The sequence below is a fragment of the Eleginops maclovinus genome, chromosome 15, assembly GCF_036324505.1.
Source record: "Eleginops maclovinus isolate JMC-PN-2008 ecotype Puerto Natales chromosome 15, JC_Emac_rtc_rv5, whole genome shotgun sequence".
NCBI classification, from domain to species: Eukaryota; Metazoa; Chordata; class Actinopteri; order Perciformes; family Eleginopidae; genus Eleginops; species Eleginops maclovinus.
Window position 1 is genome coordinate 3,650,819 of NC_086363.1, and position 26,368 is coordinate 3,677,186.

The window sequence follows — 26,368 nt, forward strand, 5'->3', positions numbered from 1 at the left end:
ATTGTACTCTATGGGCTCAAACTTAAATTGGGGAATTAATCAAAATATTGCACCATAAAGTTACAAAAAATGTTAGATTTTGCTTGTAAATGAGAGAATACTTGAAGATTTAGAGTCTGTTTCTTGTGTCACCATTATGTCAAATGTCAGATTTCATGGCTGCTTTACTCCATGAAAGGAATCAGTTTTACTGCTTTGTTTGCATTCATGTTACGTGTACTTCATGGCTGCTGTAAATCAGTTGACTTCTTAGGTGATAAAACTCCAGGGCTTTGTCGCAAACAACAGATAAACTTGTGCTTCTCAAAACATCAACATGTTTCTGGGATAAACAAGTCAGGGAGGAAAAAATACAACTAAAAACTATAGTATTTTAATAATAGTTATTTTTTCTGTTGTTTGTCTAAGTGGAACAGTAATTATGTCTTGTCTGCAAAACAACTCAAAATATTAAAAAATATAGTGGTGATTATGTGCAGTAGATGGTAAGCTTTGTTGCATTTGTTCATCTAAATGCATGAAATATGAGCGACTAACAGGACCAAACAAGAAGCAGAACAAGGTACTTCTATTGTGTACACACACACACACACACACACACACACACACACACACACACACACACACACACACACACACACACACACACGACACACGTCATTCAGTCTCTCACAGCAAGAGTCTCACTTTGATGTCTGCCACATCAGACAGGGTCCACGCTTAGAAATCAAACAAAAACCCTACTGCTGTCACTTCATTTGGACATCCCTGCAGAGATACAGCTGGCCTGACTTCACACACACACACACACACACACACACACACACACACACACACACACACACACACACACACACACACACACACACAAACACACACACACCAGTGAACAAACACTTCAACGTGACTGCAGACTGTATAGACATTGTTGTGTGACCCCGAACAAAATGACCAAACAATCCGAAGAATGAATGTTTTTTATCTCAACAACTGTAACGTTGAATCTGCAGTTTAAACACTTGAATCAGTTTTAGGAAGAAAAATGCAACAGCTCTGTTTAGAAACCATATTTATTTAACACCTAGTGTAATCATTTGGTGTAACAGTGTTGTTTACTGTGTGGAGCCAAAGCTGCACAGTCGGGCGATAATTGCAATCGCTGAAAAACAAAGAAATCCTGTTTGTGATGACGGACAGATTGTACTTGATGACAGCAGTTTACCAAAAGCAAATTGCCAAATAGTTTCATGAGTTTCACAGACATAATACTTTGCTTTGTAAGTGGTCCCCTGTTTAAATAAGTATTTGGTTCCAAGTCCTGCAATAAAAACAAACAATAACCACTAAAACAATCAAAGTGCACTCCTCCTCTGTAGCTGGACGGCTGGAGCACGGCGGTGTGTGTGTGTCTGTGGTGGGTCACGGTTTGTGTACTCAGTGTCCACTATTTGATTGTTTTGTTGTTGGGATGGACTGCAATTGATTTCCAAAGCTGTTTACTCCAAGCTGTTTGAGATTCAAAACAGACAGGACCCTTGTAAATAAGATGTGACCTTTCTACTATCTGTCTATTTAATCTGACGTCAACTTCTTCAAGGATGTTTCGTGTCCAGTTATTGTGTCCACTGTTGTGTAAAAAATGTTTAATATAGTGAAACATTTCCCAACTAAAGATACTTCCATTCAAGAGTTGGACGAGCTTTACTTGATGGATTGCAGCTTGAGTAGAAAAGCTGGTTACGACGGAGGAAAGATGCCACATTCAGTATCGTTTTATTTGCAGTGTATCAACAGAAATACTACAGTTTAGATCTCTTCAGCTCTGTTGTGATTTTTAGCTTTTTACGGCACATTGTCTTGGTTTGACTCCCCAAACCTTTACTATTATACTATATCCTACACTGCCCGGCCAAAAGAAGGGTCTGTGTGGGCTGCAGTTGGTCTGGTCTAGGTTCAGCAACGTGCCCAAAGAATGAGGTCAGCTGACTCCCTGAATAAACTGAAGGCACCAGGTTATTCCATCAATGGATTTCTTCCCTGATGGCACGGGCATGTTCCAAGAGGACAATGCCAGGACCCATCGGGCTCAGATTGTGAAAGAGTGGTTCAGGGAGCATGAGACGTCATTTTCACACATGGATTGGCCCCCACAGAGTCCAGACCTGAACCCGATTGAGAATCTTTGGGATGTGCTGGAGAAGACTTTGCGCAGTGGTCCGAATCTCCCGTCATCAATACAAGATAAAAAATGTTTGAATGCAAGACAGAAATAAAGGTTGTGACGCTGCAGAAGCTTGTGGAAATGATGCCACAGCGAATGCGTGCCGTAATCAAAGCTAAAGGCGGTCCAACGAATATTAGAGTGGGTGACCTTTTTTTTGGCCGGGCAGTGTATGTCACTTTATATTACCTAGCACCAAACAGCAGGCAAAGTAACAAAGTAAATGGCTCGTCAGTGAACACAGTACATACAGGAAGTAGCAAATTATATATAGTCATAGAAAGTGTTTTTAATATTGTTTTCTCACCTTAACCCGGGATATGAATCCTTTTGCAGTGATCCTCTTAAAATGACCTAACGGCTGCCTTTGGATGTGATCTCACAGAAAGCAGGTTGCTGCTGGTTCAGGTTTTAAGACCCTTTAACTTCATTCTCATTCACTGCTGGAAGACGTTCAGGTCTGCAGTTCACAAAAAGACTCTTTCTTCTTTATTTCCTTCCCTCCTTCCTGCCTGGCATCCCATCAAAGTGAAGTGGGATGTTTCTGTCTAGGTACAGGTGACTGGTATTGCTATCCCTCTGGCTTTGACTTTTACCCTACATTAAAACACAATGTTTGGACCGTTGTGGGGTCAACATCTGACTTTTTAGTCATGATAATTATTGTTATATATAGATGGATAAATAAAAATGTGAGAGCTGGTGCGTGTCCATTACACATAGACCTTAAGTGGATAGAGCATTGGTTGCAGACACATGGTAAAGGAGCTATTTTTAACTGAAAACCAGCTGTTTCACCAGGTTGGTATTCTCTCATTCTCCTCCCAGGTCAGATTACTTTCACCTCTGTCTGGTTTTTATACTGAAATAGAGTTTCAGTACATAGTCTGCAAATGTAGAAGTCGTTTAAGCTATTTACAGAGACAAGTAAAGTTGTTTTAGCCGAATAATTGCTTAATGAAAAGGTAGAAGTAGAGTTGTAACAAATCCAACATTTTTCAGTAAATCCAAATTATTTCCCCCGACAGAAACAAACTCTTCAATTCTTCAATTCAAAACTGGATATGTCTTTGTTTTTCTAGGGACGAAGTCCAAAAATGTTTGGAAAAACCAACATCATCAACATGTTCAGATTTTAATCAGCAGTTTTGTAACATCTTATCATGATTTGTGTGTCTTGATAAGCCCTCGAAGTTCTTGTTTTGTTCAGAATGGTCATTCCCGGTACTCGATGAACCAGACTCACTACACGAGGACTTTGTGTTCTGGCGTTTTATTGTTTCTAGATTGGAAGATTGCGGCATGTTTGCAGAAGCTTGATTTCAACAAGATGTTCTGGTTAGCATCGAATAAAAACCCTCTCGATCAGTGGCTGATCCTCTAAGGTGAACGTCTGAAGGACAACATCAGAGGAGGAGGTGAAGGCTCTATCATCTGACTCCTTCATGGAGGTCCATTGATTAAAGACCTGCGAGCAAAAAATGGTTTTACCCAATTATGCTTCACCGCTGAGGTGGTTCCAGTGCTTATACCACAAATTGTGCAGCAGTGAGGTTGATTATAAAGTTGAGCAGATGATGGAGGAATGGACATTTGTAGTCAAAGTAATAATGTTTACGTTCTCTTCAGTTTATGAGCCACAGTTGTGGTGAAAATGGCCTCTTTTTTTATAACAAAATACAAAAGAAAAAGATTAGCCTCTTTGCAAACACCTCATCTTCTCTGCAGTGTTTGCAAACACTACCAAACAATGAAGCTTCAACTCACCAGTCAAAGTTAGTTTAACCCTTTAAACTTTTATATGATGTTTTAAAGACGAAGCAAGGAGAACGGTTTCTCGAAATAATCTTGATTTTAGTGAATTTTGATGACTTAAACGTACTGTATGACAATGAGTAAGTCTTTTTGTAATGGTGCGTTCCTTTAAAGCTAAATGAGCTGCTTTCTCACCTTAGTAACACACACAGAGATGCACACACACCTTCTTTTAAGTAAGGTTATTAAAAAAAAAGCCTCTGAGAGCTAAGGAGGGAGATTAGTAACCATGGGTGCTGCTCCTGAAGTCAGTGCACTGCAATACATTTCTCTTTAACTTTTTAAAAATACCTTTCTGTGAAAGACCTGTTCCTCAAAGAGACAGACAATGTTAAACCCCAGCTCCTGTCCTCACTGATAAAGAACAAGTAAGAACGTGTGTACATCGAAACATCTTCCTTCCAGCACCACATTCATATGGCTCTCATTAAATTAAACTCGATTAAATAAAACTTTAATGATCCCTTGAGGAAATTGAGTCATACTTTAACAACACATAATAGCATAAAAGAATAGTATGCAACGTAACATGAAAGGGAGTAATGTCACAGGGAAATGTTAGCTTTAGATTAAAACCAGAAATATGATCGTAAAGTCGGGAACAAGGGCACTCAATTTACTGCCTCAGACCTGTAGAAATATCCTGGTTCTTTTTTTTGTTGCAGCTTTAATGTGTACAGAAACATTGTGGATATCTAAGACACGCACACGCACAGGCACACACACACACACACACCAGACACACTCACATACCAGACACCCACACAAAGATAGAGAAATAAATGAAGGCACCAGGTTGTCTTTGGCTTCGCCCACAGACTAATGCAGCTCTGATAGACCTCCCTCTGTCTTCTGTCTCTGCCCTTACCATGACACTGTGTGTGTGTGTGTGTGTGTGTGTGTGTGTGTGTGTGTGTGTGTGTGTGTGTGTGTGTGTGTGTGTGTGTGTGTGTGTGTGTGTGTGTGTGTGTGTGTGTGTGTGTGTGTGTGTGTGTGTGTGTGTGTGTGTGTGTGTGTGTGTGTGTGTGTGTGTGTGTGTGTGTGTGTGTGTGTGTGTGAACTACAAAGGGAGAACATCAGACAGAATACAGAACAGCATTGTGCGAGGAATATACAACCATCCACAATCTCCACTTCCGTAGGTCAAATATCTGCACATGAAAACACACTTGAGGAACACAGCAAGTGTTTTATTGTTTCAAAACATATAAATATTCAAAGAAAAGAAAAGAACAAATAACCTTAAGGCTTGAAGGTTTGTAACATAAATGTAAACAATGCAGGAATTATGATATTCAAAGCAAATATGAACAAAAGCTTCACCGTGTTTGTGAGGTCTTATGGATTTACTGTACGCAATGATCACTTATGTTGCTGAACGTTGTAGAATAAAAAACAACAAGAACACAGTTTGTCCAAAATCCTACTATCAAGAAAGAAATATGTGGATTTCACAATCATGTTGTTGTTTTTAAATCCCTAGGGAAACATTTGAAGCATGAAGTACACCGTGGTATTGATTCGCACGACTTTACTCCTTTAGCTACCATTAATAGGCTCAGTGATCAAAACTGGTATTTAAATTTAGTCAAACATGTCACTAATTGTCCTTTTTGTTTATTGGTTGTTTGTTTCCTTAAATAACCAACCATTTTGAATAAGTATAAGTTGCAAATAATTCAATTTTTCACTGCAAACTTCTCTTATTTTGGCTAAAACAATAATGCAGAATGCCTTCACGTTACACACTGAGGCCCAGCTGTTGCGCTGGACCCCTACCAGCATTTGATACACGAGTGAAAAGTGTTGTCGTCTCCACACAAGAGCTGAAACACCATGAAGCTGTAAATTTGGGACTAATCGCTTCTGTGTCTTGCTGCCATGTCTGTATGTATGTGTGTGTGTGTGTGTGTGTGTGTGTGTGTGTGTGTGTGTGTGTGTGTGTGTGTGTGTGTGTGTGAAATAAAGAGAAAAGGATAGGCATGTGAATGGAACAGACAAGAGATGACTTTCCCATCTTTCAGAGCGGAGAGCTTTGAAATGGATTTGTCAGGCATGTGTATCGTCTTTCAGTCATTTCCCATCGTGCTCGCCTGAAGTCCTAAAACACTCACCTTCTAGATTCATCACTGTAACCCTTATTATGTCGGCAGTCTGACATAATAAGGGCTGATGACTGAAATACAAGTGCAATCACAGCTCTGTGGGATAAAACGTATTGACCGTATGGGGTTTATTGAACTCCGGCAAGGAGAATATTTCTCAGTTTGGTAAGTTTGTCTGCAGGATTATGAAAAACTATAGGTCCAGTTTTCATGAAAGTTGGTAGAAGGGTTCAGCAAGAAAAAAGGACCCATTACATCTTGGAGCTGTTCTGATTAACAGCTTATACTGTACATGTATTCATTTTTAATTTGCAAGTTGGGCCTTTTTGTCTTCTGGTGGCGGTCTGAGCTCAAGTGTTTTCCAAATGATTGAATGTGTTTGTTTTTTTTAGTTAAATCCAGCAGATTCGATTCGATTTGCAACTAAGCATAGTTTGCCTGCCTCTCCAAACATATATATCCAATAAATGTGTATACTGGTCATTTAAACTAGGTGAAAATAATAAAGAAATGGCTTGATATGAGTAATGCTGTGTATCTGCATGAGTGTTATATGTAAGCCCTAGCAACTTTACAAAGTGATAATGTCAATTGTGTTTTTCATTGCTGCCCCCTAGTGGCCAAATCCATTGTATATTACACCTTCAGTTCCCTGACAATGACCTCTGTGGTTTGGTTGGTTGTAAATGCGCAGCTCTCCATGTGAACAAAGCTGCAGTTCAACAGAAATCCATTATTGGAGAGTTATTTCTAATGCTGATTGATTGTTCCTTTAGGCGGGGAAACAAGAGGAAACTAATGGTGTTCAAATGGGTTCTGGCAGCGATATGATTATACATTTATATGTCTTCACTGTAATAGCACTTACTTGTTCCTGACTGTGAGAAACCCACGGTCCTCAAATAAGAAAGGTTATTCAGCACAAAACCCACACTGTGCTTCCCCTGACAAACTTCAGAACATTTGGAAACCATTTTCGGATTGCATTAGCACTAAGATCAGTTTATCTGACAGAAATGTGGTATTTATTTTGTGTCGCTGTTGGGAAAATGTTCTTTCCCAAGTGTTAATATTTCAGGAACTGAGTTAAAATGACCAGGTTACTTCACAGTGACCATTTACACTGTATGCATGTGGAGGTTTAGTTGAGGACCTGCAAATATGTAACTCAATCCATCTCCGATAATTAGAAACATGGGGCCCTATTCTGCTTGTTTTCAGGCTTGTATTTAGTGTCTCTCCTGGGTCATGTCTGCATGTTTCTTGTTCAGAAAGCTCTTTATGTTTCTCATACTGCCTGTGCTGCAGCACCTCTTTGCACCCTCTGTCTGAAACCAGAGCCCAGTCTGCTCTGATTGGTGAGCTGTCCGGCTATGTTGTTGTTTGTCAACCGCTTAGAGATGTCCCGCCCCTTAGCCTGTCATGTACAGTGTGTTAGAGCGCAAGCAAATAGAAGAATGAGTGTTACATAGTGATGTCGTTATGCGTTAGGCGTTTCAGGCAGATGTGTGGGAGAAAACTTTGGGAATTCCGTCTTTTGAAGACCTTTTACCAAAACCTATAACAGAAAAGGGGAAACCCCAAAACGTATAACAGGGCCCTGACACTTCCACAATAGAATAATTAATTACCGTACAGTATCATGTTCAGTTTGGTCAGGGGGTAAAAGCACCGGTTATCTAGAAGAAGATTGGCCCCCTAAATGGTCTCTGCTTTATTTATTTTTTCAAGCACCAGTACTGCTGGGAAGCTCCACTCTGGCATCATGTTCTGGTTGACCTTTAATGTGTTTGTGTGTTCTTCTGGAAACAGACCATCATTTAGTAATTAAGCTCCCTGTGTAGTGGAGAGGTTTCGGCTTATTTAGTTTTGCAGATCATTAGAAATAACCCTAACACACATAATGAGCAGGAATCGAGATGGGTTGTTTGCAGCGGTGTGGCTTTGCAGCACTTTTCTTGCTCTGAGGTCATGCTCCTTGGTCTTGATGTTAAGACATAAAACCACACAGACACTTTTATCACTCTCTCACGTGCCTGGAAACGTAAACATTCATAGATTTTATGATATCACGCTGTTAGGGGCATCAAAGTGTTGAAGAGCATGTGTGAATGGAATTATGTGCTTCCTCACGCTTCCAGAGTTATTCCCTTTTTTCTCCATCAGAGGTATTTGTTGCGCGCATTGGCCCCTGCTGTCCTGCAGAGAGGATGTCGTCATGCCGTAATGTTGAGGGTCTGGTTTCAAAATATCTCCCGGGCTATCGAGCTGTTACCATGCAACTTGCTCTCAACATAACATGAAACTGAAGAGCTTTTTCTCATTAGGCACGCTGGAGAACAGAGGAAAGAAGAAGTGGTCTTTAAGCTACAGCCAAAACCAAGGGAGGAAAGGTTCATCAGTAATAGGTCTTCAAATGTGAACGGCTAAATAAACTCAGATCTTGTTGTCCCAGAACTCTCCACAAACATGTTGTCCCTCTCCGATTCTATCTATCTTTGTTCAGATTTCTGTGTTTACGCCCTCAAAATGTCCTTCTCTTTAATGTAATTAAGATAAAGAAGAACATCAGTAATACGTTAAACTGGATCAGACCTTGTTTTCCCACAAACTCTTAACTGAAAACATGTTGTTTCTTTGTGTTTTTTAAGGTCAAATGAGCATAAAGTAAATGATAGTAAGAAGATGGTAGAAACACAAAATGCGCATCTTTGTTATTTCATGAAGAGATTTAAGGTAAACAACAAGATGCTGGGAATTCCCACTTGTAGAATAAGTACTGATCCTATCTTCTTGCAAAAACTACAAAAAAAACATTAAAAAATCTCAGTATTTTCAAAAATAAAAGAACTCTTTCTGCAGTTAATTGCTTCATGATAAATATTGATGATTACTGATAATAATTAGAAGTTAACAATGATTTTATTTACATTTCTAGCAAGGTGGATCTAGTTTTAGAAAAAATGCCCAGGGAGCAGTACAGGGAATGGTCCCCTGCTCAGGTAGCACTTGGTCTTTCTTTCAAGCCCCTAACCACTTTGCCACCACCACCCATATCATAACATGTTAATATTAATAAAAAGGTTTCATATTTAAAACTGTGTTGTATTTTAAAAGCTGATCATATGTTTTATCTTCATGCAAAATGTAAACTGTACAGTAACTAGAAGGACAAGTTGTTAGATAAATGAAGTGGAGTAAAAGGTACAATATTGGAGACGTATAAAAGTACCTTCTGAGATGCAGTTCTCCTGTGAAAAGCTCTTACAGTAGTTTAATTTCCATCCCTGGGAGTCCATACCTCATATCTTTAATAAAGCAGGCAGCTAACGCTCTCTCTGCTGCAGGTATTGGACGCACAGCAACATGCAGGGGCCAATTTAAACATCAGCCAAAGTGAGGACAGAATTTCCACAATGAGTTCTCAGTAAAACACAGAAAACATCAAAGTGAGCCAGCCATGGAAAATGGTTTTGAAGTCGTGAAAATATTTAGGTCATAATTTAGCAAAACAATACATTTGGAAAAGATAAACAACCGAAATTAGTGCCGACGACTGGATGGACATCTGCTCTACATTAGAGATCCAGGTTCGGTCCAGCTGAGGGCAGTGATTGATAGTTAATGATACTTGATTTGGGGACTTGAGGGGATCAGTGAATCAACAAATCTCTCACTCTCTCTTCTCTCTCCCCCACCCCCCTCCCCAGTCTCTCGTTCCCAGGTGTCCTCACAGCGACAGGAGGTGCTGATGGAGAACGTGACCCGGATGTCGGAGCGCTCTCAGTTGCTGCAGCAGACCCTGGGCGAGCCGTCCACCAAAGCCGACCTGCTGGAGAACATCTGGAAACTGGAGAACCTCTTCCAGAATCACAGTGACTGGCTGCAGAGGCTGGAGATCCTCTTCAAGGTATGACACAAGACAAAAAGTAATAAGAGATGAGAGAGAGAGATTTCACAGGGCAGGGTTAAAGACCTGGGAACTGTTACAGGAAATGAATAGTGGTGATGATGACACGGTATTCAATGACAGTAAGTAATAGAGTTTTAGGTCCTTAATGCACTTTTTACTTTCTAGAGATGTGCTTATTAATAATAACAACCAATGCTGTTTAACTGTGATATTTAAGTAGTAAATGTGTTTATATACGGCAGCATTTTAGATAATGTATAGGTTAAACTAAAGTTCTTTCTTGTCAATTTGGTGACATTATAACCTCAGAGATTATTGACTGTTTCTGTGAACTCACGACTTAAATCACAGAGTTGTTCTTGGAATAAATTACGATTTTTTTTTATACCTATAATGGACCTAATACACCATAAAATGTATAAGTGATACTTGAAGATATTTCTGAATTCTGTCACCCACAGAGCCTGGAGGTGGAGCTGAGGAACCTCCAGTCTAACTCCCTGCAGTCCGAGAGCTACCTGGTGCAGCTGGACGACCGGTTGTCCTCCCTGAGCAGCTCCACCGGCCGGAACCTGACGAGCCTCAGCGTGGAGGTGACCCGAGCCTCCACCTGGCTCCACGACCAGGACCTCCTGTTCAGGTACACCTTTTATATTACAGTGAAGATGCTCACTTCCAAAAGATGAAAGTGTAACTACATCACAAATGAAGGCTTTAGAATTAAAGGGTATTTGTTTCTGTTCTCCTTCAGGGAAACCTCAGGTCAGGTGAGCTGGCTGAGAGAGAAACTGGACGAGGTTAATTGGACGGTAGGAGCTGTCAATCACACCTTCAGCAATGACATCAGTATCCACCACCTGAAGATACAAGACTTACAGGTTCATAACAGTCCTACACATTGATGTTTCCCATGTCCTTAAATTGTGTGTTATTGAGCTTTAACAGGTTATCCTGTTACTTACTGCAGCTCACTGATGAAGACTGCAGGTGTTAACACTCCCTGTCCTTCTTCCTCTGCTCCTCAGATCCAGATCAGCAACATCACAGAGGACACCAGCAGCTTATGGGTGACCCACATCCACACGGAGGCCGAGCTGAGGAACGAAATGGAGATCCTGAACACCATCACGGAGGACCTGCGTCTGAAGGACTGGGAGCACTCTCTGGCTCTGAAGAACTTCACCATATTCGAAGGTCAGTCAAGAACAAATATTCAGATTGTGACTCTGAGGGCAAAAGAATAACGTTTATCTAACCGGCACTTGGCTTGTTCCCAAATGAGGCAATTTGAAGTTCCCTTTTGGCCTCAATGTGTCACTAGAGAGGAATTTGAGAAGTCCAAGTACACCTCTTGTTGGTTTAAATGCTAAGTGCCCCTGTGCTAAGCTGTTAGCCTGTCTCATAAGCATTTATTTCCTGATTTGCAGGACAAAAGGCAATAAGATGTCCAAATTAGAACGAGGCTAAATAGATTTTTATCAGACTACAGGCTACAGATAAAGAACGGACTTTATGGGGGCATGTGGAAAAACTACCCACATGAAAGACAAACAAAAGCACATGGAGACATCTACATGTTTTGGAAGTATGTAGTGTGCAGCCAAGTAGAGTAATACATGAAAGACGGATGCAAAAAGATAGTGCTAGCGGGTCTGAGCCAATAGATTTCTGCAGTGTGATTGACCGCAAGCGACAAAAACGTGGTTTTACACCGTGGGATTAGTAACCCGGGGTATTGAGAAACCCTGAATGTTCTTTCTCCAATCTGTTTGGATCTGATTAGTCCCGACATGGGGCAACTCCCTCTGCACGGGCACCAAATGACTTCCCTGGCTTACTTAAATCAGAATAGGTATGCTGTGATGTAATGCTGGCAGGGGACTCGGCCCGCGTTGATTGATGGCAACTGAAACCGAACAAGACCCTGATTTTGCGTCTGCTTCACATGTGGGTGGGATGCCGTCTCCCCTCAACCTGGAAACAATTGTGGGTTAAATTTAGACGAAAGATCCAGAGTAAAAAAAAAAAACCCAGCTCTGTCATTAGTTTTATCTCAGCAGTTCATTTGTTTGTTGTTAGCTGGCACTCACCTTCGCCAAGAAAAGTTTTACATCTCTATCCATGTTTATTCTTTCTCTGTTCTGTTCCCCTTCTCGTGCCTCCCTTTATACCCCTCCTTCCTCCCCCTCTTTTTTCTTCTTATTCAGTTTATTTGCATTTAATTCCTCTGTGACTCACACAGCAGGGCTCATGCCACACATGTTACGTGTTGTATTAATCAAAAGCCACATCAGAAGCTGCTTTGAAATGTGGCCTTGAGACTTTTACTCCTGCAGGTGGTTTTCAACCCTGTGCCCAGATAGGGAAAATTACTCAAGTGCTTTTCATTACACTCAATAATGAATAAGTTATCATCGGTGTTGTGTCTTATCAGCGACTACATATAAAGATTTCCATTATTTGTATACACTTAATACTTTGATAAGCTAGTTGGTCAGAAATGATCACGTGTGTGCTCGGCAAACCCTCTGAATTGGTACCAAGGTATCTGTTTACATGAACAATGTCAAAAACAACTACTCTGAGCTAGCCAACGTTAGCTTTTAGCATTTAGAGGTTGTATAGTTACTCCAAAGGCCAATATTTAATTTATTTGAATGCACTTTATATTTGTAAGGGTTGATCTATAGATAAGTGGTCAACCCCTTTTAGATTGTCATTTGGTATTCTGCTATTATATATAAATATTTGAGACACTTAAAACTCTTCAGGTTGGTGGATTATTGCTTACAAAATGTAGCTTAGTTCTCATAGGTTTTAAGTTTATAAAGACCACTCACTTTTGCTAAATGCTACATGAGCCTACACAGACATGTCTTCTCCTTTTCTCTCAAACTTATTCACGGTGATTCCTCCAGGTGTTACCAAAAAAATTCACTCTCACTCAATAATGAATAAGTAATCATCGATGTTGTGTCTTATCAGCAGACATGTGGGTTTCCAGAGACCAACATTTACATCTTTTATACACTTAATATTTTAAGAGTTGATGTAATGTGTGGCAAAATACTCAGACATGATCACATGTGTGCACGGCAAACTCTCTGCTGATGTAAATATTTCAAACAGATACCCCTCGACCAACTCAGGGTCAAAAACAACAACTCTGTGCTAGCTAACATTAGCAGTCAGCTGCCAGTGAGATGAGGTGTTATATTTACTTAATGATTAAGTTAAAGCTGTATTCAATTAACATGTATTAGGCGTAGGTCAATTGTACTTATGTGATCATGAGGTGTTCAATTGTTATCTTGTAAAATGCAATTCATGAGTTTTCAAAGGAGAGTATGTTTAAGTAGCTTTATTGGTATTGACATAGAATTTCAGTTGTTTTGGTATTTACTATATTTCTTTAGTACTTGATCTAGATTTTTAATGTTTACAACAACATTTCTCTGTAGGTTCATCACTGCAACAAGTCACTTTCACATCTTCATTTGATATACTGCTTTTATAAAAACAAAAACTACTTTAGGCACAACAAACTCACACCCTAAGAATGTTTTAACCAGTATGTTGATTATTGCTGAGAAAATGCAGCCTGGGTTTCAAGGTTTTTACGTTAATTAAAACTATACTCGCTTAGATTCCTTTCCTCTCAGGCTTATTCACAGTAATTCGTCCATGTTTTGCCAGAAAATAACACGACTTCACAAACAAGTCTCATTGAAAAAGTGACTTTACACCAAGGGGGTTTTTATACAGCATCAGTGACGCGTAGAGATTTTGGATCGAAGATCTGTCATTGCTGAAAAATGCTGATCTGCAGGACTTTCTGCTGAGTTAGCCATGTTTTGTGAGTCGAGCAAAGCCGAGGCCTGGAAACATTTACAGCCCTCTGTGTCATCTGATGGCAATTAATGTACATTTTGAGTGGCGTGTTTGTTTTGCTCGTTAAGAGTCCTATAGCTCAGTCCCGCCTGGCTTACACACACTCACATTGAAGTGTTATGTGTTAGTTGACTTTCATTTGCTAGAATATTTATGCGTTTCCCCAAAAATCCTTTGTTTTTCCCTCATAGATAGTCTCAACTTTCCATGGCAAATGTATATCTAGATTCCAACATCTTAATGTCTTCAGGAAATATCATACTCTAAAATGTCTCTGAGGGTCAATAGGTAAATAAATATTGTCTTACATCCAGGCCAACACCGTAATGTAACAGTATCTGTCCAACCAAAGCACTCTGCTCTAAATCCCCTCTGGGTAAATCCCTTTTAAACACACCCCTGCTCTCTTACATTAGGGACATACATTGAACAGGTTAGCCTCCTTATGACCACAGTGTTGTCCATCTGTTCTCTGTTAAAGTGACTGTACTCTCAAATAACTTAAACCTCGATAATGCCTTGCGTCATTCGTCATCTTGATGTATTTCAACAAACCCGTTCTTATCTTCCCCTTTACATCTGACATATGAAAATACAAGCCTCGCTGCCCTGTTGCTCCACCCGGCGTTAGATTGAATGAATGTTGGACGGAGATGCCTAAACTCGACACTAGTGTTGTATTCTTGGACTTGGCGCTGTCAGATGTTCCTGAAGGGGCCGCTGGGCTTGTTATTGTTGAAGCACTCTCAGCTGAATGAAGACATCCCGTAAAAGCCAAGAGATTAATAATATGAAGCTGTGCTAAAACAAACTATTTTGGAGGACGCAAGTTCAACAGGACCACCAGGGTGAACTGTCCAAAGCTGAGCGAGATAAACATACAAATAATTTAAAAAAGCAGACGATTTCCAGACAGTACTTGATCTGAGTAAACTTTGGAGTGGATGTGTCCAGCTTTCTCAGAGAGAAATGTTGGGTTTCAAATGATGGCTACTCCTACAAGTCTTACAACAAACAGTTCTTGAGATGGGTTGTTGTCAGTAATTCCCTCTTGCTGCTCCAATCCCTTTTTTGCCAATTGGCATGAAACCCAACACACACCTTCATAGCCCAATACATAGCCAAATGTTTGCCTCCTAGAATGAAAACTGTTGCTGCCAAAGGGTGGGGAACTTTTTAACAACGACCAACGGAGTGACCATAGAGTTGCTGGTTGATTGAATAATGTAGACGAAGAAACATGAGAGAACTACAGCGTCTCAATCAGCAGGACAAGGTCTGCTTGGGATCCGACATTTGTATTTGACCTTTCCTGACCCGAACATATCTTACTGAAACTCTCATCTTTTGGATGGATTGCCATGAAATGTTGTGCAGAAGTTCATGGTCCTGCAGACATCGTTTCAGTTCCCAATTGAAACATCTATTACATGAATTGGACAGAACATGGTGCAAGCATCACATTCCCCTGAAGGACATTGGATGCATAAACTAGCCCTTGTTCAAATTAAATGCTCAAGTGCGCCTTGGAAAAATAAAAACCCAATACCCAGAAAACCTGACTCCTTTTTTCTAGTAACAAGCACAAACACTTGCATAGTAAATAGCTTTTTATATTCAGCACCTTGTTTCGTTTAGACTGTTGTTGCCACATCTGTTGTATTGTTGACTGCTGGAGACCGTTTATAGGTCCAAGAAGTCCAATCAACAGTGTGCAGAGGATCTGTAGCAGGTTAAGACTGAGGAGCAAAGGTTAGCTCAGGTCAGAAGATAAAATGTCACAAGATAAGACCGCCTAGTTGTTTTCTTCAAGTTACATCCAGCAAACACTACAAAACCTAAATGTGTTTAGTTTATAGAAGCACAATGAAGAGGCTGGAAGGGAGGAATGTTTGGCATTTTATTCTAAACAACGGCAAATTAATCTCAATTGTTTTGCTATAAATCAACTTTTCATTGCAGTTGACATTATCTCAACGGGAGTCCAAACTTTGAACAACTCTTCTTAGTGGGCCTCACAAGAATAGCATTACAGGAACACACACACACACCGATACGCAGATGGGATAGTAGACACCTAGCCTCCCTTCTTAATGTGACCTTTTCACAGTCTTGTGACCTGTGTTGACCAGTTAACTGTGTCCAGTTGTGTAGAAGCTCAAGTGCCGCTGCAGGCAGATCCGTATCGCACAGTCAGTCTGCAGCATTAGGAGGCTCTGAAAGATCTGAAGCGCTGGACATTTGCTGGACAATAACAGGCTCTGAATTGTTGAGCATTGCCACAAGCTGTGTTGCGGTCCACCTTGTTGAACATGTGGTTCCCATTGTGGTCACTATTTCGCCTCTTTCCAAGTACAATAAACGCTTTGGATTGAATCCGTGGACCAGTTGTAAGACAGAGTTTGGCCTACATTTTGGCTGCCATGTCACTGCGTGTGTGTGTGTGTGTGCAGGAACTATAATGAATCACAATAAATGACAAGCGTTTCTTGACACTGATAAAATCCTTTTCTGCAGAAATTAGGCTCATTTGATCGTCTCATATCTGTTTCCATTTGTTCCCCTTTTGAGTGATAAGCTACACGGCTCCTGCCTTCGTTGTCTTTGGCAACACTTTTCATGATAAGGGCTCCAACATGCTGCAATAATAAAGATCCTGACTAACCCTGGGTGGAGCTTCCATTAGTCTTCAGGAAGTACAGTGAGAGTAACAACATCTTGATGTCAATTGAAAGTGAATGGAATAAAATGATATGCATCCTACTTTGTCAAAACCTGTAAAACTGTACAGTGTTGTAACTTTTGACTGGTTCTTTGGAGAATACCATGCTGTAAGAAGTAAAGCAGGAATTACGTGTATGCATCAAAATCTAGTCTAAAACCTATAAAACACCAGCAATCTAAGCTGACTGTTTGATCTTTTCATCTCCTTTAAAAACATTTAATCGTCCTTTAAAACTGCAACTTAATGTACTGTATGCGGTATCTACAATCAATGACAAAGTGTGCATAATGTCACTCATACTTGATCTAATCAATTCTGACCATCATTTTGTTTCTCTCCACAGGTCCTCCGGGTCCAAAGGGAGATAAGGGAGATGCTGGACAAATAGGGCACCCCGGGGCTCCAGGACTGACAGGCTTGAGAGGTGGGTACAACCACTGTACCATCCAGATGTTATAGAGTAGAATAAAAATGGTGTAAGACCAACGATAGGATAACTGCTGAGTAGAGAATTTGGGGGAAACTTATGTGTTCTCAAGCAAAGAGCTAAGTTAGAAGTTGACACCACTTTAATGTCTAAAGTTGTATCACTCGTATCTTTATAATCTACGTAGGAAATTGAAGATCAGGTATCTCTGGGAGTCCAAACTATTTCCTCTTCATACATGACAACCCAAAGATGCAAAAATTCCAATATCGCCTGGTGTTTTGGGATGGTTTTACAGGCCGTCGGTCATAAACCTGTCCCATAAATGTTCTATGTAAACACCAAGTCTTCTCAGTCAAATGCTTCTTTTCTACACAAGCGGTCTTTAGGTTTGAGTGGCATGAAATGCTACCTTTTCACACGAAACAGACTTGTGTTATTACCTTTGCGTTCGTGTTTACACTCACTTGTATAACTAATGCATTGAGCACAGAGAATAAAAAAGGTCATATAGATACGCTTACGAAAACAAAACCCCCAGACTCTGGACGGATGGGGGCCAGTGGGACGGGTCATCCATCTTTGGATTTCACCGAAAACCACAACATTAACCTTCATCCAGACAGCATTGGCACCCAAGAACCATGAGATGACTATTTATCTTAAATACTGTAAGATACTGCAATGTGAAACCAGATGTTTTTTGGACCCCTTCCAGCGGGGTACCTCTTCCCCTCGCTCCTCCCCTGTCATCATCCATCCCACTTTCCCAGGCCGATGAACTGCAGCTCCTGCATGACATTTCCAAGAAGCATTATCTTTCTGCTGGAAGGAAACCCCCCACCATTGCTTAGTTCCAAGAAAAAGTGAATTAGACTAATGTCTTACTGTAGGAAAACCGCCTGTTTAATAGATAGCAAGAAAACATAACATTGAATAGAAACTTCCCAGAGGACCAAAACAGAACACTGTGCCAAACCTCCATCAAGCTTTGGTCAAGTTTTGTAAATGATACGCTACAAGTAAGCCCTTTATTTGATGCGTCAGAGCTGTTGTTTCCTTAAATTTGACATTTATTTGTGAAAAATAAATAGTAAAAAGCCCTCAAAAAACAGCATTCAAGCAAAGGGATACTCAATCTCTCTGACAGGTTTTATTTATTGTAAAACAAGATTAGATGTGATGAAATGTAGTCATTACTATGGAAAAAATACACTTTAATTCAGGTTAATTGCCTCCTGCTTGAGGTCTTTACAGGTCAGGAATTATGGACTTGGTTTTGGATCAGAAACAGACCTGCGGAGAACGTATACATACATCCATTTTCTTAGAAAGTGACCCAATGTAGAAGATCTTGAGGAAAATCCGAGCCAGACTCAATACTATACAAACGTCCATGAAAACCAGTGTAACTCTGAGACGATGCCAACGTGGAAAAAAACCCCGTTTTGAAAGTTGATATTTCTCTGCTGACAGTCTTTTGGATGCTACAAATACCATGCTATGGACAGGGTTACAGAATATATCTATAAAGCATTGCATGCATGTTCTTCTATTACTCCATTTACATCGAGGCCAGACATATGTCATCACGTTCAGGCTCTGAAAATCCTTTCTGACTTTCCTGCAGAACACACAGAACATTTCCGCACTCCTTCCAAAATGTGATTGATTGCATTTTTTCCCCGAAGGAGTTTTTATGACGAGAGCGTTATTGACCCTTTACGGCAGACAGAAAAACATCATCCATCATCCGCATGTCTTGTGTCTTTGTTCCTGATGCCGTCAATGTAATTGTTTCAATGAGGTTTCTGTGTGGTCACAACAGCTTTAATCAGAGTAAATCGAGTATTGACAAAGTCTGTGCCTCGTACGTCGATGATGCGTTTCATTTTTAAGACGTTTGAGTGTGCGTACCGTAAATACAAGTCCTCAATGAGAGCAACAGGGTGGAACTTTTCAGGGAATCTGTTTTTTATGGAATAGAATAAAGGAAAGTGCTATTCTTCCAGTGGAAAGCATTATATATTTAGAAGTAAAAGACCAATGTGAGCATTACTTCTAACATCTTTATGTCTCCCCTCATTTATGCCAAGGCAAGGAAGAAGAAAAGAAGGATTTTTGTAAATGTACCAAGAATCCCTCGTATTATAACCTTTTATTTTCAAGTTGCTATATGGTGTGTGCTTGCAATGATTTTGCAAGTTAAAGTGAACCTTAATCACTTCTTAATTAATGTTAATACAAAGCCTGTTTTATATTGATTACTCTAGTAATTCATGTATGCATTTGAATGGATTCCTCCTCAAATGCGTATTAAACACTGTTTCTAAAATGGTTTATTTAGTGTAACCATTCTCAACCTACATAAGCGGTTATTCTAAAACCTCTGGGCATAGAAAACAGCTTTAAGAAAACATTTTAACTTTAACCTTTTAAAGTTTAACGTCAAGTAATGAATACACCTGACATGCTCTACCCTTGAAGCCCACCACGATAGTAAATGCGCTTTGAGAAAGACTCATGAACAATATTGCAGCATATTATGTTTGAGCTTCCTTCTACAGAATGATTTCTATAATCACTTTTTGAGTTCAACCCTGTATTTCTGTGTGTTTCAGGGTTTAGCGGAGAAAAAGGGATGCAGGGCAACCGGGGAATAAAAGGGTCTGTCGGAGTCGACGGTTTTCACGGAGAAAAAGGAGACATCGGACAACCGGGTCCTAGAGGTATGTCTCTCATAAATCTATACATGTTTTATATAGTCAGAACTACAACTTAAAGTCTAGAAAAGGGGAATAACTGTTTGACGTCACGGCCAAGAACGCCAATCCAGACATCGAACCACAGATGAATTATAACAATCAGAGTTTATGTAATAACCGCCATGCTTTGTACTTTATAGGGGAACAGTAGTAGTTTCTATAAATGAGTCACATATTAAATCACCCTACAGCTCATCATTCACAAGTCAGAAGTACGAGTATGTTACTCCCAGCAGTCTCGTACAACTCACAGCTGAATCTTGTCAACTCGTTCACAGCTCAAATCATTTCAGACGGCTGCTGGAGATGTTGACTTTTTTAGTAGAAAATTCCTCTGCAGGAATTCTCCGGCATGACCCGATCTTTCACACGTTTTACACATCGAACAGGTGGCTCTTGTTTTGCTTTTTATGTTTGGAAGCTGGTTGTTAACTAGCCGTGCCTGCTTATATTTATTCCACATAAACAGCTGTCTGTACTAATCAAATCAGCTGAATGTATGAGGTATTGCAAGAAAATATTTGACCATGCATAATCGTTGCAAAATAAACAGCTCTGTATGTTTTTGAGCAGAAAAGACTATATCCAAGAGGGAAAATGGAATTGAATTAACTTACAGTCAGTAATTCTGCCTATGTCAGAGTTAAAAGGCACACAGACTTAAGGCAACATATCTATATTTTAGTATATAAATATCAAAACTAAATAGCTATTAGGGTTTAAATGATCCATGTAATTATAGAAGAAGTTTAAAGGAGCCCTATTATGCACATTTTCAGGTTCCTATTTATATTTTCTTCCTCTGCTGTGACATGTCTCCATGCTTTAATGTTCAAAAAGTTCTTTATTTTGCTCATACTGCCCCCTTTTTTTCACCCTCCGTCTGAAAACCAGAGCCCAGTCTGGCCTGCTCTGTTGTGATTGGTCAACCCCTTAGAGATGTCCCGCCCCTTAGCCTATCACGTACAATGTGTTGTAGTGCTGTAGAGTGATACATAGTGATGTAAAAATCTCATTCTGGAAGGAGGATTTTCAGCCTTTGCAGACCATTGACTTGCACAGCACCCTTTATAACCCTCTACGGGAAAGGGAAACCCCCGAAAAGCATAATAGGGCCTCTTAAAGTCATGTATGGATGAATCAGTAAGTCCATTGAGGATTTAAAAAGCCTACTGCCCCTTATAGGGCCCAAATAGACCACTTGTTCTCAAATATCATGCAAAATCCATGATGAGCGTTAGTGTCCGGACAGCTGAATATACTATCATGTTCGATGTGGAGCATCCTAACCATTGTGTTGTCCCAGTAGTTTTCCATTGCACACTATAAACATATATTTCTATGTCATGAGCGTTCAACTTTTCCAAATAGACGTGGGAATAAAATGCCAACTTTTGAAATAGAAAATATTTTGATCACACTAGGACTTGATGACTTACTGCTACAGTTAAGTTATTTATTTTTCTGATTCGCTCCGCCTTTGATTCCATGTTCTCATCCATTTATCTATCCATTAATCCATTTATCCACACCCGTCTATATCGACATAATCCCCCCGACATGTTGATATTTCCACTCTGGCATCACCAGCCCCTCAGTGCCAACCATAACAACAGTGCTGTTGGGAAAAACATCACCATGACAAATGAGATTTTTGGTGTGAGCATGTCATTGTGTGTGTGTGTGTGTGTGTGTACGTTCACAGTGTGTGTTCAGCCAGCAGCTGTTGCTGATCACGTTGGTTTTGGCTCAAGTGTCCACTGTTGGAGTCTTGGTGTTGGCCAGTAGCTCCAAAACTTTGGACCAGATTGATCTGTTGTCTTCGGTTTGAGCGAAAGTATGTTGTGGCTCTACACTCTGCACCAGACTCCCCTCTAGTTTTGGTGAATGATATAGTTGTTGTTGTTGTTGTTGTTGTTTAATAGATTCTTTCATTAGTGTGTCAGAATCAGAAATCCCAGGGTAATCCCATGCTAATAAAATAAAATAGGTACAGATACATATGGACTAAAAATGCTCTTGCAGGACTCTGAGTTTGTCACTTCATGGTGTTTGTACTTATTTTAAGTCACACTTGTCAGGTAAAAGTCCTGGAATTTAAATCCCTACTTAAGTAAAAGTATGAGTCACTTTAATCTTGCACCATTCATCATATCTTATTGGTTGATTTGTATTTTCTATTCACAATGTAAATCTGCAAAGCAACCATCTTCTGCTTCGAATACACGTGGAGAGAGAAGAAGAGCCCACTGCTCCTTTTGTTAGGAGCAGTGGGCTGCCATACGTACAGCGCCCGGGGAGCAGTGTATGGAACGGTGCCTTGCTCAGGGACACCTCGGTCTTGAACCATTGACCTTCGGGTTCCCTATGGACTTCGCCACCCCACCGCACATAAATGCCTTCAAAATATAGCCTATAGTGGTAAGGAAGCGTAGAGTAGCACAACATGGAAATACTATAGTAGAAGTACAGTACTCGAGTACATTAACCTCCCTCCTGTGTGAAACTGCATACACACAGATGTTTATTTTGACTGGTGAATCATATCAACACATGCAAGAGGAAAAAGTGTTTTGTTGAAAAGCAGCTTGTAGATTGTAATTTGATTTAACAATGGTCTGATTTGTGAGGAGTAAACAGAAGAAGAACATGGAAAATAAGATTGGGCAACTAATATCAGTATAAGGTGCTTGGTGCTTTAAACATTGTTAGACTGACAAGTTAGTTGTGTAAAGAGCTTCAAATGTGTTGCAGGATAAATGGAGACAAGATGAACAAAACAAGGTTTTCCGCGGTTGTTTGGCCATCTACACTCTGGCAGTTTACAACAATGTCTGTCTGTGCCTCCGCCCATCTGGAGTCTGCTGTGGGTTTAACAAACCAGCGGAGGGTGAAGAGTTTGTTCTCTCTGCTGTGAGCGGGGCCTCGGCTGTGGACACTGAAGGCTTGTTAAAACAGCACTGAGGAGCTTCATGGGTTTCTTTCCGTGGATAGAAAGACGGATCCATAGTTGGTAGACGGAGTGCATGAGGTGTTTATGTGCTTCTCTTCTTGGTTGTAAAGCTCCACAGATCAGCTGAGTTGAACAAGCCCTTTTTACGAAGAAATATAATCTGTCATTTTATGATGTGAAACCACTGCATTGCTTTTTTTCTTGGCTACATAGTAGAAGAAAAACCCCTCAGACTGACAGCCCAGAAACATTTTGCGGCTAACATGCTAGCAAACATTTGTTATTCAGGATATTGACGTTGACCAACATCCTGCAGTGGAGCTCAGGATATTAAAGACTTATATTTGAACAACCATCATGCTTGTTTTAAACACCACAGAGGATGTTTTTATGTTTATAACATCAATTTGCCTGTGACAGAAGTTAGGAAGTAGCACATGTTCAGCTTGTGGCACTCACTGATGATATTGATGCAGCTCGTCACACAAGTTGCATCAATTTCTCAACAAGCGTTGTTTGTTTTGAGTCACATGAGGAATTCAGAACAAAGTTAGTACTCTGATAGTGATTATGAGCTATCTGACCATCGCCTTGTACTGATATTTGGAGTTGGACATAGCCATGTGTTGTAGTCAATCAATCAATCTATCAAGATGCTTCATTAATCCCAGGCGCAATGATTAGGTTTCATGACAGTTGCACCACATTAGAATAAAACAAATGCATATTTGTATAAACTTAAGTAGGAATACAAATGTGCAATAAAGATCTTTGCAGCCACGGGGTCACAGCGTCTGAGGCACAGGAATGAGACGGAGCATTCCTGCAGTAGCATGCATACGAGACGTTCAGGGACAATAGGGAAGAGAAGACAATTTTCCTATCGTGCACAATAGGAAAGGCGCCAACAATTTAGGGAAGGCTTTGTCTTCTCTGGAAACTATGACTTTGTTTGTGGAAAAACTGTTTTTGGGCCCATTTATTTGACAATGTTGAGACACTAGAGTAATACACATTCACACACAACCATCGAGACTTCTGTGTGTTGACTGCAAGGGCTGGGATTGGTCAACCAACCCTCCAATTGATGGAAAACTACTCTACCACTGCCACAAGCACTTGACTATGAAAGCTCTCCATGCATCCAATATTTGTTAAGATAAGTCAGTCCGAACAGAATAACCATCCTAACAGATGCTAAGGTAGCTCAAACAGTTAGCATGTAGCATTAGTTTTAATACAATGTCACTGCTGTGTCTTGTGGCTCAGCAGCAGCTCACCAATGTGTTTTTATTGCAGTATTATTAAGTTGTGAAGGATGTGGTCGGGATGTGACACTGACAGCTGGGTGTGGTGTGAGAACATTCAGCAGGAACACGCAGTAACACACGGTCGGTGGGACAGAGTGCCACCCTCGACTGGCAGCTCCTTCTGTGGTCTGAAGTGTGAAAAACCAGTCAAATTAAAGGTGGTTCGAATGACGACTTAAAGCTGATGCTCTTATAGCTTCATGGCAAAAACAGACGAGTGGTTTCAACCCTCATGGGTGGAAATTGGCAATAAATGGCACTGAAACAGTCTTCTGCTTCTGTTATTCCCATACTTTGGAAAATATCCTGTTTTGAAATTAAAACAAATGAGAAACTGTTGAAGCCAAGCTGCTGTGTGGAGGGTGGTGTCGTACATTTTACAGAAACCACAAATGAGGGGGATTTTTTACTCACACGTACAAACATCCGCGCTGTAGATCTTCCAAAAAGAAATGCCTCTCTGCTAGTACCTTTTTAAAAATGAACTTTTTAAAAATTATTCTTCTCTCTTTCTGCTTCCTCTGTTCCTCTGAGCTCATTCACTCCAAACAAAAACAACATTTAACCAGGACTTTTTGGAGGTATATTAACTCCGGACACAGGGTGGGTGTCCTCTAATTGTTCACATTTTATGCCCGTATCACATGGCAAGATTACAGGGTGGACTTTTTCAGAGGCTTCTGCAAACTAAATATACAAAGAAGAGGAAGTGGGTGTGATGTAGAGGAAAGCGCTTGAAATCTAAGCTTTACCATATTTGAGCTGCTGCTGCTGCTGCTCTGAGTTATTTCAGATTTTTTACCTCCATGCGTTTGGTTGTGAGTGTGGCGTTCAGCTGATGAAAAGGTCTGCTATTGATAGTCTGTCATTAAAAATGGGATATTATTACAGTAATTACTTAAACCTGCAGTAAAGCCTTGCAGTGCTATAAAGGCTTTCTCTGAGTAGGAAGCAAGAAGAGTGTATATTCCAGTACTATAATGTGTTATACGTGTGTTTTTAAGATGGATTTAGTTTGATTTATTCATACATAACCAACAGTACACACTTAAAAATGGACAATAATAGGCACAGATGTATTCCAATATGGGCCTTGGATATGCCAAAGACCAATAAAATATTAGATTCAAGCTAAATAAAGAAGAATAAACTGCAAACATGACTCATTGACATTTGCTCTCAGAAGTCTAATGAGTTCAGAGGAGCATGTTGTGATTGGTCTTTGGGATTTTAGCCTCTGCAGACCACTTACATGCACACAAACATATATAACACACTACTGGAAATGGAAAACCCCAAAAAGCGGGCCCTTAAACAAAGTGTTTCTGCTCCTTTTAAAGCTGCATGTTTTAAAATGTGTATTTCTGTTTTGTCTTCAGGTGACAGAGGAGAAAGAGGGTTCAAGGGGGAGAAGGGGGACCGAGGAGAACGAGGAGAGAAAACAGGTAAGAGCTTAAATACAACTTTTTTTATTGCCTCTGAAACAGCTTTTTTTTTCGTGGTGCATTGCTATTTCTTTTTGCTTTAGCGACTTCATTAATGTTCTGCTTCAAGCACGAAAGATGACGGCACATTAACCAACCAGAACTGAGTCAGTTAATCCTGTCTTAAAACAGTAAATTAAACCTGGTCTGCAAAAAGATTCAACACTGAAAATACATGTTTTATAGACTTCATTGGGAAAAGCAAGTTGGAAAAATGAAAAATGGAACACTAATTAGTCTGGAAGTAAGTTCCTGTACCAATAACACCATCGTTTTCTCCCATTAAAATGTTTAATATGAACAGGACTTAAAGAGTTTATGATTTCATGCTGCATTGATAAACTCCTCTGAATTATGGGGAACAATTTGGAGGTTTTTGGTCTACTTTTCAGTCTGTAAACAACCTCCTGTGGTCATTACATGAATATTTATTAAGTGCTTGAAACCATCAAACTGTGTCTTTGTACTTCTTTGGATTGGGAGATAACCCGTTGCAGAAAATTACAAACAAAGCATGAGCATTATCAGATAAACGGTTGATTATAAAAATAATCTCCTGTTGACAGCGCACGGTCATAGTAGAGAAACAGGGCTGTAATAAAAGCACGTACATCAGTGTGTATTATCCAAAGAGCAATATAAAGTATTAGCTCAAACATCTACAACACCTGATATGTTTGACAAAGTTAAAGGAAGTTTAAAGGATCGGTATCTGCTTTTCTTTTCGCATAATCTCACGGTTTCTGACACATAATGAAG

General features: G+C 40.1%; 1 protein-coding gene across 1 annotated transcript in view; it reads left to right on the forward strand.

Moving 5' to 3' along the window:
* The window catches only part of scara5 (scavenger receptor class A, member 5 (putative)), a 65,165-nt gene that overhangs the window by 21,762 nt on the left and 17,035 nt on the right, over positions 1 to 26,368 (forward strand). Inside the window, exons 4-10 of the mRNA XM_063902331.1 lie at positions 9,852 to 10,051; positions 10,516 to 10,694; positions 10,806 to 10,932; positions 11,080 to 11,248; positions 17,014 to 17,094; positions 19,719 to 19,826; positions 25,505 to 25,570. Coding sequence (XP_063758401.1) covers positions 9,852 to 10,051; positions 10,516 to 10,694; positions 10,806 to 10,932; positions 11,080 to 11,248; positions 17,014 to 17,094; positions 19,719 to 19,826; positions 25,505 to 25,570 — 930 coding nt within the window. The remainder of the gene's footprint in view (positions 1 to 9,851; positions 10,052 to 10,515; positions 10,695 to 10,805; positions 10,933 to 11,079; positions 11,249 to 17,013; positions 17,095 to 19,718; positions 19,827 to 25,504; positions 25,571 to 26,368) is intronic.